Source organism: Limanda limanda, chromosome 18 (genome assembly GCF_963576545.1).
Source record: "Limanda limanda chromosome 18, fLimLim1.1, whole genome shotgun sequence".
NCBI lineage: Eukaryota > Metazoa > Chordata > Actinopteri > Pleuronectiformes > Pleuronectidae > Limanda > Limanda limanda.
In genome coordinates this window covers 23,018,567-23,036,445 of record NC_083653.1, presented here as the reverse complement: position 1 = coordinate 23,036,445, position 17,879 = coordinate 23,018,567, and the positions used below count along the sequence as shown (strand labels likewise).

At 38.2% G+C, this 17,879-nt stretch overlaps 1 protein-coding gene across 2 annotated transcripts in view; it reads left to right on the top strand.

The window, feature by feature from the left end:
* Positions 1 to 4,074: 4,074 nt before the first annotated feature.
* The window catches only part of mcm9 (minichromosome maintenance 9 homologous recombination repair factor), a 37,385-nt gene continuing 23,580 nt past the window's right edge, over positions 4,075 to 17,879 (top strand). For both annotated transcript variants that reach the window (XM_061092134.1, XM_061092135.1), the window contains exons 1-6: positions 4,075 to 4,166; positions 14,514 to 14,697; positions 15,290 to 15,455; positions 16,688 to 16,794; positions 17,203 to 17,409; positions 17,557 to 17,638. In XM_061092134.1, the coding sequence (XP_060948117.1) occupies positions 14,533 to 14,697; positions 15,290 to 15,455; positions 16,688 to 16,794; positions 17,203 to 17,409; positions 17,557 to 17,638 (727 nt within the window). In that variant the 5' untranslated portion in view covers positions 4,075 to 4,166; positions 14,514 to 14,532. The remainder of the gene's footprint in view (positions 4,167 to 14,513; positions 14,698 to 15,289; positions 15,456 to 16,687; positions 16,795 to 17,202; positions 17,410 to 17,556; positions 17,639 to 17,879) is intronic.

Sequence of the window (17,879 nt, the reverse complement as noted above, 5' to 3'; positions counted from 1 at the left end):
TTACTGTATATGCCACTGTATATTATGTATATAATGTATATTGTATATTACACATTACTGTATATCTGTATAGGAGAATAGTGCCTGTCTAATTCCACAGATACTCCCTTCTCTCTCTAAGCAGTCTAAAGGTCAGGTTATATATAAAGGGCGATTCAAGAGTACATTGTAGCGTCTACGCTTACCGACTTTCATATCTACTTCAGATGCTCCAGACAGAGAGGCACCAACTTCAACTCTCACGAACTTCAACTCTTTTGCGTATTTCACCAGTGGCAAGACATAAGGACACAATCTGATTTAGGAATGCCTATTTTAGACTTAACTATCCAATAGGATGCAAACACTGACATTTAACATAGAGAGTGACAGCAATTCTGGCCATTCATGGATGTGTTGTGGGAATGGGTGACGCAAGTAGAGAGAGACATCTTCAGACTTCGGGGGTACAAATTGCTCATGTTACTGTGTTAGCGTTTGTATGTATATTGTTTCACCTTCTGGTCTCCTTGATGCATCAAGTCTACATTAAAATATTTTGCATAAGACATCGGCTGCTGCCTGAGTTCTCCTTTCACCAGCTTCCAGAAAACTTTCACATCAATTGTTATGAGAAGAGTATATCGTCTATGATTGACCTAATGGTAATTTGTTAGATAATGAACAATTCTGCACACAAAATTTCAAGCCAAATTAGACATAGAACATTTCCCTTTGAATTTGTGTTCCTGACAAAAAAGATATTTTGGCACAACATCTCATAGAACCACACCTGGCTCGACTCTCAAGCAAAGGAATCTTAATCATGGACTAAAATAATTATTTCATGAGGAATAGTCTTTCTGAACATGTATTCTCAGAAAAACCAAACAAAAATAGTGTTATACAAATTTGAAAAAGACTCAATTCAGAAGCTAAAACAATGTATTTATTGTACCCTGTAACCCCTTTGACTAAGGTTACATATTTCAGAATTATAAATGACATTTTTCCATCCAAAGAATTATTTGGATCACGTTTAATATTGATGATACATTTCATGTGAAAATTACATGAAAACGGCTGAACATATATTTTGCTCAGTGTAATAAATTTATTCTGGGCTGATGTTCACAAAAGGATACCTAAAACAATTCCACCATTCCCCACTTCTCTACTTTTTTTGTTTTGCCTAAATGACACTTAAAATCCTTAAAATCTGTGAAGACAACCAAAGTACAAACATTATATATTTTGAAAACCTTTTACCTTGTGGTAAATTCCGTTCAGTACTTGCGATTGAATTCTATTATGAAATGTTTATGTTCAGTAATTGAATTAAATTTTGTTATTGAGTTAGAAGAGAAAATGGTTAAATTGAAATATGTTAGTGTGGGGAATGATTAAAATAATGAATGGAATCAAAAGAGAGTATGGGTATTGAGTCTTAATTGACAATGGGACTGCAGCCGTAACAAATGAGGAGAAAACCGAAATGTTGGCACAGACCTTCATCAAAGTTCATGGTTTGAGTAATAGTGAGGAGGGGAGAGGAAGAAGGGGAGTATATAGCGGCTGAGAATGAGGAACTATTACAGAAACCAGTGATTTCATACATTTACCATTCACAAAGGCAGAACTCAGATGAACCCCAGGATCAGATATGTTATGTCACGGATGCTAACTGGAATTATACAATAGAGTTTGAGAGAAAGGAATATTACCACAAATCTTTAAAGAAGCTGTTGTAGTCCCAATACGTAGGCCAGGTAAATATTGCTAAAACCCAAGGAGTTATAGGACTGTTGAATTAACTTCTAATGTATGCAAAACTATACTGAGAACGGTACATGAATGACGAACATATTCTATGGAAAACCAAGGCTATGTATCAAAGTATCAGAGTTGAATGGGTGGAATAGGAAGGTGTAGTGACCTTTTTTTTTTTTTTTTTTTTTTTTTTTTTTACATAAAGAGGGCCTATAGAGTCTATTTTTTAGAATAGAAGAATGGTCAGTTAACTGGGGACGTAGATTTTTAGTAGACAATTCCACAGACAATGTTCTTTACACAGAAAATAATTGGCAGTTATCTTTTATTAAAATTATATAATCATAAATGGAGAAAGGGACTACATGGGCTCTACACATTCAGAAAATAATGAAGTTATCAGACCTTGAGAATGTTCAGGTGCCACGAGGAAACAGGAGAAATGTCTAGGAATTGAGGAGAGTACAGCTCTCCCTGAATTACTGCATTAGTTTAAAGGACAGTATGAACATCATCTATGACAAGATACAATGAAACCGTTTTGGGAAAATGAGAGGAGAGAAACAAAAGGTTTTGAATGGACAATTGAACAGAAATCAAAATAACTAGAAATAATTATTAATAAGTATTAGTCCAACAATACCACTCCCAGTAATACACCCATGGATACTTAGCAATCCTGTTGCAGACCTCATATTGCTTGATAAAAAAGAAAATAGATAAGGAATTTAGTTAACACCCACAGGTTATAGAAAACAAATACTATAGCAACGTCCAGATTTATACAGATGCTTCAAAGAACTCTGTAAACGAAATTGGTATTTCATTCATGGTATGATACAGTATAATACTTTCATGGATACCAGCACGTATAGGAATCAAAGGAAATTAAATAGCTGACAAATGTGCAAAGGAAGCCACAAAAAGGGATCTCATTGACTGCTAATTGCCCTTTAGTAAAACAGAAATAAGGACCACAATTAAGCATTAGTTAAGCAAAAGCAATTGGAAGAACAGAAAAAAGGAGAGTTGTTTGTAGAGATTTCAAAGAAAAGTAAGTAAGATGAGAATCACGAGTGGTCCCACTAAGCGCAAACCAGATGGGATGCAGAATGCTGTGGAAGCCATGCTGGTTTAGTATGCCTTGAATTTTGAATAAATCACCAACAGTATCACCAGCAAAACACTCCCACACCATCACAACTCCTCTTCCATGCTTCACGGTAGGAAACACACATGTTGAGACCATCCGCTCACCTTTTCCGCGTCTTACAAAGACATGACGGTTTGAACCAAAAATATCCAATTTGGACTTATCAGACCAAAGTACAGATTTCCACTGGTTTAATGTCCATTCCTTGTGTTTCTTGGTCTAAGCAAGTTTCTTCTTGTTGTTGTTCTTCCTCAGTAGTGGCTTCTTTGCAGGAATTAAACCATGAAGGCCTGATTCACGCAGTCTCCCCTGGACAACTGATGTTGAGATGTGTATGCTACTTGAACCTTGCGAAGCATTTAAGTTGCCTCTAATCTGAGGTGCTGTTAATTTGTGTTTTCTGAGGCTGGTAACTCTAATGAATTTATCCACGGCAGCAGAGGTATTTCTTGATCTTCCTGTCCTGGGGCGATCCTCTTGAGAGCCAGTTTCATCCTAGTGTTTGATTGTTTTCGCGACTGAACTTGAGGATACATTCAAAGTTCTTGAAATTTTCCGGATTTACTGACCTTCCTGTCTTAAAGTAATGATGGACTGTCGTTTCTCTTTACTTAGGTGAGTGGTTCTTGCCATAATATGGATTAGAACTGTAGTCGAATAGGCCTATTCCCTCTATAGAGCTGTGCACCAACCCTGCCTCTGCACAACACAACTGATGGTCTCAAACACATTACGAAGGCAAGAGATTCCACAAATTAACTTTTGACAAGGCAAGCCTGTTAATTGAAAGCCATTCCAGGTAACAACCGCATGAAGCTGATTGAAAGAAGGTCGAGAGTGTGCAAAGCTGTCATCAGAGCAAAAGGTAGCTACTTTTAAGAATCCATATGTGTTCCTTCATAGTTTTAATGTCTTCAATATAAATCTGCAATGTAGAAAGAAATAAAAATAAAGAAAAAACATTGAATGAGAAGGTGTGTCAAAACTTTTGACTGGTACTGTATATATTAGAATGAGCGAATGTACATGTATTTAGCTACACGAGCCCCGTTTCATACCAGTTGGTGGCGCTAATGCGCGATAACGATAGAAGAAGAAGAAGAAGAAGAAGAAGAAGAAGAAGAAGAAGAAGAAGAAGAAGAAGAAGAAGAAGAAGAAGAAGAAGAAGAAGAAGAAGAAGAAGAAGAAGAAGAAGCAGAAGCAGAAGGAGAAGACGAAGAAGAAGAACAACAACAACGACAAGAACTCCCTGCTTAAAGCACCGGTAAGGAGAGCGAACATGTTTTTGTTAGATTATAAGGTCTTATAGTGTCACCAGATATGGTGACGGAAAAAAGCCCAGAAAAAAGCCAAGCTTGGAGACGCTCCTCAAGCGCAAGGTCTCCCGGGAAGTGTAGGCGAAGGGGCATGTGACAACTTTCACTGTGTGGATCCGGGGATGTGTCATGGCCGAGGGAGTTTGATTTGTATATTACTACGCTATTTAAATAACTGGTTAGGACGTATTTCCTGATTGAATAAAGAACACTGATTTTGTATTTGCGGACGTCGGGACTCATATAGGGTAATGTCAAGTACAGTTTGTGGGGGTATCGACCGACGGCCTGTAGAGGTCCAGTTTTCAACTGGCGCCTGTTTCTGAAGTGCGGTGATACACTGACAGTCTCGTTGAAATAAACATCAATCTAAAACACATCACGAGCTAATGTAACGTGTCTGTGTCAACATCACGTTAAGACAGCATTATAAATCATATGGGGAAACAAATTTAAACCATTACCAAAACTTGAGTGGGATTCGAAGCAACAATTCGAAGCAGTATTTGCTTTGGAGCGGATGACTACAAATTTCGCCAGCCAGCCGTTAACCATTGTAAAGCGTTTTTCACCGTAATGGCCAGCTCCACGCAAAGTGCTTTCTTTTGACGCCGGTGATCATTACAATGTGCACGCACCAAACACGTGTCACATGAAACCATCACTCACATCATGATTCAGGTGGAAGCTCCTGCAGTGTTTTTGTGAGTAAAGTTGATGAACGTGTAGTTTCTGTAATGCCAGTGTTGTTTATCTGTCTGTAATCAACCGATGATCTGTCTGAACTGTGTCCAGTGTGTTGTCAACATGACACGTGTGACGAGACAAGTCTGGAAAACTAACATCTTCATTGTCGAAGGACGTGTTGTGTATTTCTTCTAGGGCTGTCAATATATTAAAAAAATTAATTTATTAATCTCACATTTTGAAATTCATGTATCTAGATTAATCGCAATTAAAAGTTAGTTTTTCTTCTAAAGACTAAATCTTATACATTAACGAGTAATCACTTCAGACAGCGTGTATTTTAGACACTGTTATTTAATAGTATTTTTTTTTTAATTACAAAAAATACAAAGAGCTGTGTTTTCAAAGAGGCTCAGGCATATAACTCCTACCTATAAAGTGGCAGCCAGGTATTTAAATATCATGTATGATAAATTGTGTAAAAAAAAAAAAAAAAAAATCGTCCAATACATGGGTTTTCAACTGGTTTTGTTCTAGGGACCACCATTCTGACTAGAAAGTAATCCGCGGCCCACTGATGTGCCTGTGTGTGTGTGTGTGCGTGCATGTGGATAGAAGGACGTTTTAGCATTTGGTTTTCCATGGTGGTTTTATTTAAAAACCTCAAACAAATCTAGATATATCTACTTAAAAACCTCAAACGAATCTAGAAAAATCTGTGTAAAAAACGTAAGAATTGAAAACAAAATTAAAATGCAGTTTGTAGTTGTACTGCATCTCAGAACCATATGTCGACAATATATAACGTTCATGACTGAAATGTTCAGACATGTAGCTGACATGAAGAGAGAACGTAAAAGTAACGGTGATCAATATCAATCAACATAAACTGGGGCTACAACTGAAGAGGGAAGATGACAAAATAATCAAGAATATGTCACAAATGATAATTATACAAAGTCACACAAACAATTGAGGCCTACTTAAGTTTAACCTCACTATCACCAGCAGCAAATCCCACCTACTGCTAGTGTTGGGGGGGAGGGTGGTGGGTGAGTAGTACTTCTGTGTGTGTGCGGAGAGAGGGGAGACCTATCAGTGTAATATCTGGGCATGGTGAAGTCCACACAGCATGTCTATTCGTGGCGAAATGGTAGACAGCGAGAGTCTCATGTCATGCTCTGGTTCAAGCCTTGCCCTGTACGTATACTTCAAGTACGCCAGTGTAGAAAAACTGCTCTCGCACAGGTAGGTTGTTTGAAAGGGCAAATTTATTTTTCTTATTACAAAGAAAAATAAATATTTTCGCTCTTTTGTTTTCAATTCTTAAGCACTGAAAATCAACCATTTTTGTTGTTTTTTAAGTAGATATATCTAGATTTGTTTGAGGAAAACCAAATGTTAAAACTTCCTTCTATCCACATGCACGCACGCACACACACACACACGTAGGCCCGAAAAGAGGCGTAGTGGTCAGTTTCATTGCCATTACGTTAGACGTTTTTATGTGGACCACAGTGTGGTGTCTGAAGATGATACTGACACGATGTTACCTGAAGCATCCTCAATTTCCTGTATCACCACACAACATTGTTTGTGAAAATACAAAATACAAATAGTTTAATTATTATTATTTGCCAGAGTTGTCATAGTTAAACAGGGTACTTTATTTACTCCTTCCACTGACACAGCTCCAAGTGTGTGCATTGTAATGATCACCAGCGTCAAAGCAAAACACTCTGCGTTGAGTTTGCCACGAGTGTCTGTTTTTGAAGCCTATGCAGCCTTTTATCTGTGTTCGGACTAGGGCTTGGGCGACTCGTCGACGCAACCAAAATATATCAACTCGCGGAGCATGCGTCGACGTGTCTGCGCACAGTCAAGGCATGCAGTCAGCCAGAGGAAAGTTAAAGCTGTTTAGTTGTTCATGTTTGTTAAGATTGGTTATATGTGTAATTAGGGGTGGGAATTGGCAAAAATGTGACGATTCAATGGTATTGCGATATTTGGGCCACGATTCAATAGTATTGCGATTCTGGATATATTGCGATTCATGTCCCCCATATTATTCAAAGGCACTACAAAAAATGAGGAAAATAAGACTGCTCAACTCACTTCAAATGTCACATTTAATTCTGTGAACAACATTGTCTTCTACACATTAACTGAAGTGCAAAAACTAAGAAAGGGTAGTGCAAAAACTTTGTCCTTGAACATTCAGGACACAGGACCTTTGTAATTATTTTCTGAATAGGAGACCTCTCACATGAACACTGAGCTCAATCATATAAATAGGAGTAGCCTAGAGCTTCAATCAAATTGAGACCTGCAAGGTCATGACCCAAAAAGTTAAATTCATTTGGGAATATTGGCATTTTTGTTCAGAAAAAGGAGTTGGTCAACATGCTCATATGTTAAAGTGCTCCTCTGGGCCGTTTCTATATCTCCTGCAGTGGAGAACATTCTTTCCGCATACACACTAGGAATCTTTTAAACTCTGAAACTCTCCTCGTCATGCTTTGCCAGCCAGGGGCTGTTACATATATAATTGTAAATAAATATAAAAAAAAAAAAAAAATACTTTGTGCTACAGTATCGATTTAATCGCAGGCGCAAAATATCGCGATACTGAACAGAATCGATTTTTTTCCCCACCACTATGTGTAATGTAGTTAAATATTAAGAACAAATGGGGAAACTCAAACTAATAATTTTTTTTTCTAAAATTAAGCACTTTATTTAATTCTGAGTAAATTAATTATTATATTAATCAAGTAATAAAAAATAATTGATAGTTTATCCTAAAAAATAATCGTAACATTTATCGATAATAATTGATAGGTGCAGCCTTAGTTCGGACTAAAACCAGATAACATGGGCATTTCCGTAAACATCAGGTGTTATATCGTCATCAGTACAGAAGCTAATACTGCTTCGGCTCATCGCTTCGAATCCCGTTGAACTTTTTGTACCTTGTATCAATTTTTTTACCCATATGATTTATAATGTTGTCTCAATGTGATGTTGACACAGACATATTATATTAACTTGTGATGTGTTTTTGTTTGATGTTTATTTCAACGAGACCTTCAGCATATCACCGCACTTCAGACACACACAGGCGCTTTGTAAAAATGACAAATCTGCAACCGAGTCAGCGACTGAATCTGCATTCAACCAGCAACATCTGGAATAAAGATAAGAAATATCACCTGTTGCCATGATCCCCAGTTAAACTGGAACACCGGCATCCCAGTCTCTTGCAGGTTGGATATTTGGTTTGGTCATTGATCATTTTTCGGTTGAATGTCGGTGGAGAAAATGGCTGGGGAGGATAAAGGGGGGATATTTGTTGCAATGCACACTTCCCTCCAATCCCATTGCTGAGATGCATGTTAGATCTATAGATGTACTCCCGTGTAGTCATAGCGTTTAATTCTAAAGTCTCAAACCAAAGCAGTAATTGACATTGTATCAATGGGTGTACCTGAGCAGGAGCTGCTAACCTTTCTGAAAGGTGGCAATGTTATAAACGTGACATCCCACGGAGGATGCCCCAACTATATCAAAGCAGAAAAGGTAGAAAGAATAAGAAGGAAACGTGTAGTTTAAGGGGGATTGATGGATGTACAATGAAGCTACAGCAAGGCCACTTGTTGAAATTTGACGCCGTGCCACTAACATCGACAAAAAACTCACAGTTTCCATATGACTAGTTTCCATCAATGCCTTGAGACTCTTCTGACAAAGTTTGACATGGTTTTGGACGATGAACAAGGAGGAATTAATCAAAGTGTAAAACGTGCAATAAAAAAGACCGTTCCTCTTGCCAAAAGGAGGTGCTCTCATTTTAAGTCATGATTTCTGTTTAAATGTCATCAGGCAGGAACTTTTGTCATCAATATCCAGTTTGGAGTAGATTGGACCATGTATATCCGAGATATGACAACCTTGTGTTTGGATGGCAAGTATTCAATATTTGATGCCACGCCACGGTCACATCGTTTGACGAAAATTCAAAAATAAATAGTTTTAATCGCCATCTTGTTAAAATGATACTGATCTGATAAAAGCCCTAGGAGGAGTTTGTTAATGGTCAAAATGGCCGACTTTGTGTTGCGTTTTTCATAATGCTCCTTGGGACCTTTTTTCCATCTGGTCATGATACAAAATGTGTACCAAGGTTCGTGAAGATCGTTGAATGCAGACTCTTGGGCTGCATTTTAGGTGGTGTTGCTGAGCCATTTTGCCACATCCAGTCTTTCTGGAGAGAAGTGGCAAAAATTGTTTCAAAGGTTCTATGCTTTAATATGAATGTATTATTCACAATTCTCTATCTTGGCAATATGCCAGATGGGTTGAGTAAAGCTGATATATATCTACTTAGGGTCTTGCTGGCTGCAAGTAAAAAGGCCATCACAAAATGTTGGCTCCAGAAAAATGCTCCAACTACAGACTCTTTTGTTAATATTGTAAAACAACTACATGTACTAGAGCAAATGACTTATTCAGTCAGACTCCAAAAAGATTTAGGTGAAAAACGATGGCAGAAATGGCAAGCCTACTTGGCCAATGAGTGAGACTGTATGCACCTACTGGGTTTGATACTTTGTCTTTTGGATTTATTGATCACCCCGGACCTTGAATTTGGGTAATTATTCAATGTTTTGTATTTGTCTTTTGTTTTACCTCCCTGTACTAAAAGATGAAAATGATCTATAAAGAGTTTAAAAATAACAAAATTTTAGCAAAATCAATAGTAACTTGCACTGTCATGCTCGGGACCTAATCATAAAATAATTGGGATAATTCTGGCGCTATCAATGTATATTTCACATTAGAGGAGTGAAAAAGGGCATTTAAATAGGGGAAATATACCACTCCAGGTAGAGATAGACTGGGATATCAATTATTTAAACATGCTGAGGAGCTGGTGTTTGAAGAAATACTACCCCTAATTAATGATGTGTGGGAAATTGGTTGTCTTCCTAATGGAAATACGGCGTAATAATCCTGGGGAGGAGCCGAATAACAAATGATAATTTATGCCATACTAGAGTCGCTTTAGAGAGGGACGCTCAACAATGGACTCTGTCCTGAATTTAGACATTGACATCAAGAAAGCTGTATAAAAAATAAGCAGTAGTTGCAGTTTTTCTTGACATTGAAAGGGGAAAGTTAAAAACATTGGAAAGTTAAAAACTAGGGCTGGGCAAGTTAACTAGTTAATTACGAGTTAACTCATCACTTATTTAACGCAGTTAATTATTTTATCGGGCATAAACGCAGGTTTGATTATTTATTGTTTTATTGTGAAAGTCAGGCTTTTATTTTGTGAAAGTCTGTTGCTGACTGCTGCGGAACCGGAAAAGAAAAGAACTGGCGGATAAACAAACATGGAGAAGGGTACGGAGATTTTACATGGCCATTTTCATTTAAAAGTTATTCCAGACGGCGCAGTCGACAGAACCAAAGTTATTTGTAGCCACTGCCGAGGTGAATTTTCTTATCACCGGAGTAATTCCAGTCTGAAATATCACCTCAAGGCAAAACACACAGTTGATATCAGCAAACCATTCAACGAAGCGGACAGTGGAGCAAGGCTACGGCAGACTACGTTAGATGCAGGGAGGAGTATAGATAAACAACGGCAAGAGAAGCTAACAAATGCTATAGCGAAGTGGATAGCAACAGACTGCAGGCCGATGAGTGTTGTGGAAGACGTCGGTCTGAAAAATATTTTGAGAAACGCAACAAAATACTGCAGGTATGAGATGCCCTCAAGACGCACCATAACACGGAGAATACACGAGTTGTATGAAAAGGAGAGGACTGCGAAAGCGACAACTTTACAACGTGCACCCGCTGTTGCTCTCACTGGGGACTACTGGACTTCACTCGGTAACCACAATTACCTCGGAGTTACAGTGCATTATATTGATGAGAAGTGGGCGCTGCATTCACATGCTCTGACTGTGATGAAAACAGAGGAAAGCCATTATGCTGAAGCGTGCGCGGGACACTTTACTGACGTTGCACAGCAGTGAGATGTGTTAAATAAAGTCACCACACTTAGCACAGATAGTGCACGAAATATGATCGCTGCTGCGAGACAACTGCCTTTTGATCATGTCCCCTGCTTCGCGCACAGTCTCCAGCGTTCTGTCACAGTATCTCTGCAGAACAGTGCGTTTGACAATGTCCTGGCCAAGTGCAGAAAGGTTGTGGGGCACTTTAAACATAGTCCAGCAAGTGCAGCAGAATTAGAGCAACAACAAGTTGAAAATGGACAAAAGAAGGAGTTGCTTATGCAAGACGTTCAAACCAGATGGAATTCTACTCTGGACATGATTAAAAGCTTCCGCAGAAACGAACAGCCACTGAGGGACGTCCTCACCACAAACACCAAGATTGTCATGCCAACTACAGCTGAAATGGACAAAGTGCAGAGATTGGAAACGCTACTGGAGCCTTGCAGGTATGTTTTACATCATATTTCTCACTATCCTGTCTGAGTGCATGTAAGAGAGAAATAGTGTAAATGTGTAAATGCAGCATGAATATGTAGAGGATAATTTTTCTGTATACTGTAAGTGAATGCAATTTTTTTTGACTTAAGTGGAGTTGATTTTCTGTTGCAGATATTTGACTGAACTTTTGGGAGGAGAAAAATATGTCTCATGCTCTGTGGCACTGCCTGCTTTTTGCCATCTGTCCCGGGTGATGGAGAGCTCAGATGATGATCCTGCCTACGTTAACAAGTTCAAGTCTACATTCAGAAATGACATGGAGACACGCAAGGGAAATGCCAACATTGCATATCTGAAGATTGCTACTGCATTGGACCCTAGATTCAAGGACCTCAAGTGTATACCCAGAGCTGAGAGGAGTGAGGTGTGGGCCTCAGTAACCAACTTACTCAGGGAACAGAGGGTAACTGCAGAGAAAACTAGGGAAGAAAAAAACTCAGAGCCAGTTGAGCCACCAAAGAAAAAGTTAACCCTCTTGGCTGTTTCATCTGAGTCTGATTCTGAACAGGAAGAAGACTCAATTGAGAACAGTGTGCGTTGATACAGAGCAGAGCCCGCCATCAGTTCAGATTCCTGTCCATTAGAGTGGTGGTCCAAACATGCAGGCTCACACAGCAGGCTGGCCCCCTTTGCACAGAAGTACTTGGCCACACCGGCAACCTCTGTCCCCTGCGAAAGGTTGTTTTCTCTTGCTGGTCATATTGTCCAGAAGAAGAGAGCTTCTTTATCATCTGAAAATGTAAATAATCTTGTGTGCCTTAGCAACTGGCTTAGTGCAGAGGAGTAAAACACATCAAGTTTTAGGAATCTACACTGAAAGTGTTTTCTGGTTCTTTTATGACCAAAGGAAATCCAGTATAAACATGGACTTTACAGACTAGTCCTCTGCACAGTAAATGCCAGCAGTGACCTTTTTGGTGCATCACCACACTCTAACATTAATGCCCTGGCAGTGGCAATAAGTTTTAGTTCTGTGTTTGTTTTGATAACATTGTTTAAGTTGAGATTTACACAAAGTATTTATTTTATTTTACTGCTACTTTATAATAATGCTGAAATTAAGTGACTGTTTGCACAACATAATGTTATGGCACTTTAGTTCATATGGCAGTACATTTAAAATAACAGTGTCCAATTCTAGGAATTGACAACTGTACTGAAAGTGTTTTCTGGTGTCTCACTCTAACAGGGATATATGGTACTAGACTGGTTATGCTGCTCCCTGAAGAAAGAAAAATGTTTCTGCTGTTACCTCAGAAATTGCCTGTTTTATTGAAATGATTGTGACTCAGGATTTTGTGGCCAGTTTTTTTCTTTTTCATAACGAAGAGGATAACATTTATGCCCTGGCAGTGGCAATGAGCTTTAATTTTGTATTTGCTTTGATAACATTGTTAAGTTGAGATTTACACTGAATATTTTATTTAACTGCTACTGTATTAAAATGCTGATGTTAAAAGTGTTTGGACAACAAATGTTATGGCACTTTCGTTCATATGGCAGAACATTAAAAATAAAAGTATGCTATACACTGCTTTTCAATTCATTATTGGATTTTGCGTATACATATGCGATTAATCGTGATTAATCAGGGAAATCATGCGATTAACTCGATTAAAACTTTTAATCGTTGCCAGCCCTATTAAAAACGTATGTTTCTTGGAATGTGGTTGGATGAAAGATTGACTTGGAAACACAGACTGGTAACCATTACAAGTTTGCATGAAAATGTGAAAAAAATAATAAATCTTCATAGGTTTGGGGTAGGTTCTTAGTTGGGGGCTGATACAGAATGAATGATGATGAAGCATGGTACAGTATACGGTTCATCAGCTTCTGCAGTAATTAAGAAAACAGGTGTAATACAACCTAAAGCCCTGACAATATGCATTTTGCACTACTCCAACTCCAGCATTACTGATAGAAATGGGTGCCCTTGGAAATAAGATGATGTAAACTTGGACTAAAATATTTGGTGAAAATTAAAGGTCAAGATGATACTTTTCAACAAAGTGCCTGCTGGATCAACATTGGGAATTTCAGGGAAGCGCAAGAAAAACTTAAAATAATATATCAGCTAAAATCTAAAGCGGTGGAAATTGGAATTGCTGATATAGAGTTGTGCCCTCCAGTTCGCTGTTCAGGTTCCATTATGGCTGATCCCAGAACCCAATGTTGATTTAAGCATATTGAATAAAGCCTCAAGAAAGACTTCAGGGATCATGGTTCTGGAAATTAAAACATGGTTGCAAAATCAGTGGAATTCATATCTACAGATCTAAACAGATGGATCAAAGCACAGAAACAGGGGGATAGTGGTGTTTGGGGTAAACATACCAGAATTAGGATATAAAAATGGATTTCGGATCAGATGGTGGGTAGAAGCATATAAACCAGTTAATTCTGTCATATGCTGTGACTGAGCAGCAGTTTTGAATACAAAAAGAAAACCAAATCCAATTTTTTCCCAATATTTTTCAAACATTATACAGGGCAGACACCCAGGGAGTCATGCATAGCTTTACTAAGCCCACTTACAGTGTTAATTTTTGGGTCTTTTCATACATGTTTGGACCTTGAAAAGTATTTGAGAAGGAATGATGTTCTCTGTTCTTACTATTCTCACCTTAGCAGAAAACTAGTCAGAGACCCGGGAACAACTGGAGAAACAGTTTTTGTTTGCTGACAGACTTTCAGCAAACAAAAGCTGACGGACGTTCTGCATAATAGTGGACAATATAAACACATTCAAATAATGATCAAAAGGTGCACATATAACAAACAGTAGAGGGCAGCAATATGTCAATGCAGTGTCTAGTCTGCCAAATCCAATAAGAAGAGAAAGTGTTTGAGGAGGAACCTAGTTAAAGTGATTATACATCAGTCATTGGGAGATATGGCAAGTAACAGGCACACAGGGTGGAGAGGGTTGTCACAGTGTGTAGATTAAGTAATACTGTACCAATTTGTGACCATAAAAGTCTAAGTACTTGGCTTGCCATATTTTATTATTTATTATTATTATTTATTACTAGTGGATATGATATTTGTCTGATTTGTTCATTTCTCTTCTTCTAGGAGATCTAATCACTTCAACATGCTGATAAACTCAGAACAGGAGGCACTGATTGGACGGGTGTTTGAAACCTATCTGACAGAACATCATCATGGTGACATTCTTCAGCTTATTACAGATGCTAATGAAGAGACCCATCACCCTGTTGTTGTCAATGCAATGACATTGTTTGAAACCAATATGGAGGTAAGTTAAAACAAACAGAAGTAAGCCAGGGTACTTGTAATATGGATATCAGTTCAACTACAGGCCAGGGAATAGGATTATTTTTACTGTACAAATATATTGCTGTTAAGCCCTAGTAATCATATATAAAATCTTCTCAGTTCAATACACTGAGCCATCTATCATGCTTTACACAAGACAGAACTCTTCAAATAACACAAATCCTTCATTGACTTTTGAAGTTTCATTAGTTCCTTCTAGTTGGACTTCATTTGGTCAGCTTAATGCTGTCATCATGACTGGATAACACCATTCGAGATTGAATCAGTGTCCAAGCTAAATTCAATAGCTGCCTGAAAATAGAGCCTTTTTGCATTCCAGCTAATATGATAGTAAAGTAATGGAATTTTAATGTTTTAATGGGCTGGGACACTGATACAAATTATTATTAATATTAATAGTAACGATAATATAAAAAAACTAAAACGTTTGTATTGCGAGTTTAAAGTATTGTTTACTGATCTGCTCATTGGAGAGATTCTTTAAAAACACTTCATTATTTAACCTGTTTTTCATTAATTACATGGTATATCTAACATGTGTGTGTCCACAGGTTGGGGACTATTTCAACGCCTATCCAAACGATGTCCTGGCTATATTTGATAAAGTGTTACAAAGAACAGCGATGGACTTGTCACAGAATGCTTCTACCAAGCACTACGAAGGACAAAGAACAAAGGAGCACCGAATGAGAAACACACTTCATGCTCGCATTACAGGTTAGACATCCAACTTGGAAAGATGGTCTGATGTTAGCAGCTGTTACCCAGAGCTTACATTGAGAAGTTGAATTGTATTCAGAAATTCATTCGATTAAAGTTCTGTGGCGCAGGATGATTGCATTAGGATATTACTGTATTTGCATTATGTGTAAGGAGATTGAAGGAGATGTAAAAATAGTATGTGCTACATACTTATAAATGTAAAGGACCCGTTAAAGCCACTCATCCTTACACTCTGGGTTCAGCAGTCTGCTGAATGACATGCGTATGGCCTCCACAGTGTCAAGTAGGGGGTAATAGGTGTTACAAGATGGATTTCAGCTTCACTAACATCATCCTCTCACTCACTTTCTCAATGGAGTCAAGAGGGCAGTCCAAGACTGGCCTTCTGGGATGGTTCACTGAAAATGTTAAATTCACTCATTACCTACCTACTCACCACTCTGCCGATGGAGGGTTTGGAAGTGTTTCAGTCCACAAAGCACTCAAGGAGTTTCAGGGGTAAACTTTGGTGCAGCAGAATCCCATACAATTGAAGTCATGCCTCCATACTGCTCGTGTGGTGTCATCAAAGTGTTAGTGAGCCCCGACATTCATATTCGACTCGAAATTGTGTCATTTACACCAAGTTAGCAGAGCGCCGGCACACCTTTGCTAGAAGAATAGGTAACATCACGGAGGGAGCTAAAATAGGTTCAGACATTTTTTTAGGTATTTCGGTGTGAGACAAAACCTTTGCATAGCTTGTTCTTTAAAAAAGGTATATAGAGTCAAATAAACATTTAAATTATTTATTCTATTCGAGACTAGATGATTTTGTTGATTTGTGTGGTGACAAATTCTGTGAATCAAGCACAAAGTCAAACACTTCTTTCTGTAAGTTTAATTCAGCATCTGCAGATGGACTTACAGTACACATTACCTGAATGACATGTACGAATGAGCGAAGAACTGAGGAGAAATCTGTGTTTTTGTAACACACAGCCCCCTCCCACTGGGTATTTAAATGTATTTATTACCCTCCTGATGGCTTATCAGGGTGTGACACATCCTGTCTTCGTGTATCTGTAGAAGACCTCTAGAGTGAGACCCCAGGTGTGAGATCCCAGCCATTTGCAAAGAGATTACATAAAGTTAAAGTCTCTGAGCAATAATCGTAAACCTAAAGTCATAACATTTGCCTGTCAAGTTTTCTGCTCTTACTGACCCCCTGACTATTATGTGTCTAGGTTTACCAGTTTGTCCAGAACTGACCAGAGAGACCATTCCCAGGTCAAGAGACGTAGGGCATTTTTTGTCTGTCACTGGTACTATCATACGTACCAGTGTTGCAAAGGTAACCGATCGTCTTATAACTTTTGCAACCATTAACACTAGAGACGCAATATATATTTATATATATATACAGTATATATATATTTATTTTTTTTGTGTGTGTGTGTGCTGACATTGGTGCGCCTTCTGTTATTGCTTGTGTGACTCCTATATCTCAATTCATTTTCAAATCAATTTGATTTGTATAGTGCCAAATCATAATATACATTATATCAAGGCACTTAAGCCATAATTGGTAATAAATAAGAGTAATTTTTGCCAATATTGTATCCTGACAGTTTATGGTGATATGTGCCTAAATAAAGAAATATACATTTTGACAAAATTGAGATTTTTTCAAGTAATTCATGTTTGGTGAGTGTAGCCGTGTTCTTGTTTTTTCTTTTGAGTTATACATCTGCTTCTCTAGGTTCTGGAATTCGAGCGTGATTACATGTGCAACAAGTGTCGACATGTTTTCTCGATGCAGGCAGATTTTGACCAGTTCTATGCCTCAGTCCCACCTGTGAACTGCCCTAATCCTGATGGCTGTAATTCATACAAATTCAGCTGTCTGTCAGGAGGATCTGAGCTTTCAGCCTGCAAGGACTACCAGGAGATCAAGATACAAGAACAAGTAAGGCAATTATGAATACAATCCCCATTTGTCTAGTTAAAAAGGAAATGTATCTTTGCTACTATTGTTTTCTTAAGATAACAAAGTTAATATACCCAGGATGTAAAATCTGGATTTTCCTTAGTAAATCTTGTTTCCGCACCAAAGGTACAGAGGCTGTCAGTGGGCAGTATTCCTCGTTCTATGGTGGTAGTTCTTGAGGATGACCTGGTCGACAGTTGTAAATCTGGTAAGAACTGTAACCCGAGACACTTTGCTCTGAAGGCAGTGTCATTATGTTGTATGTCCGCAATGTGAGTTACCTTAGATAAAATGTTTTGATAAAGAAGAAATTGTAATGGAAATTTACTTTCTGGTACAACACATGCTGTGAGACAAAGCAGTGGTGCAGAATCAGAGTTAAAATTAAATTCAGTGAGAAATTCATTAATAAAGAAACCACAATATTTATTTTCGACTGACCGTGAAAG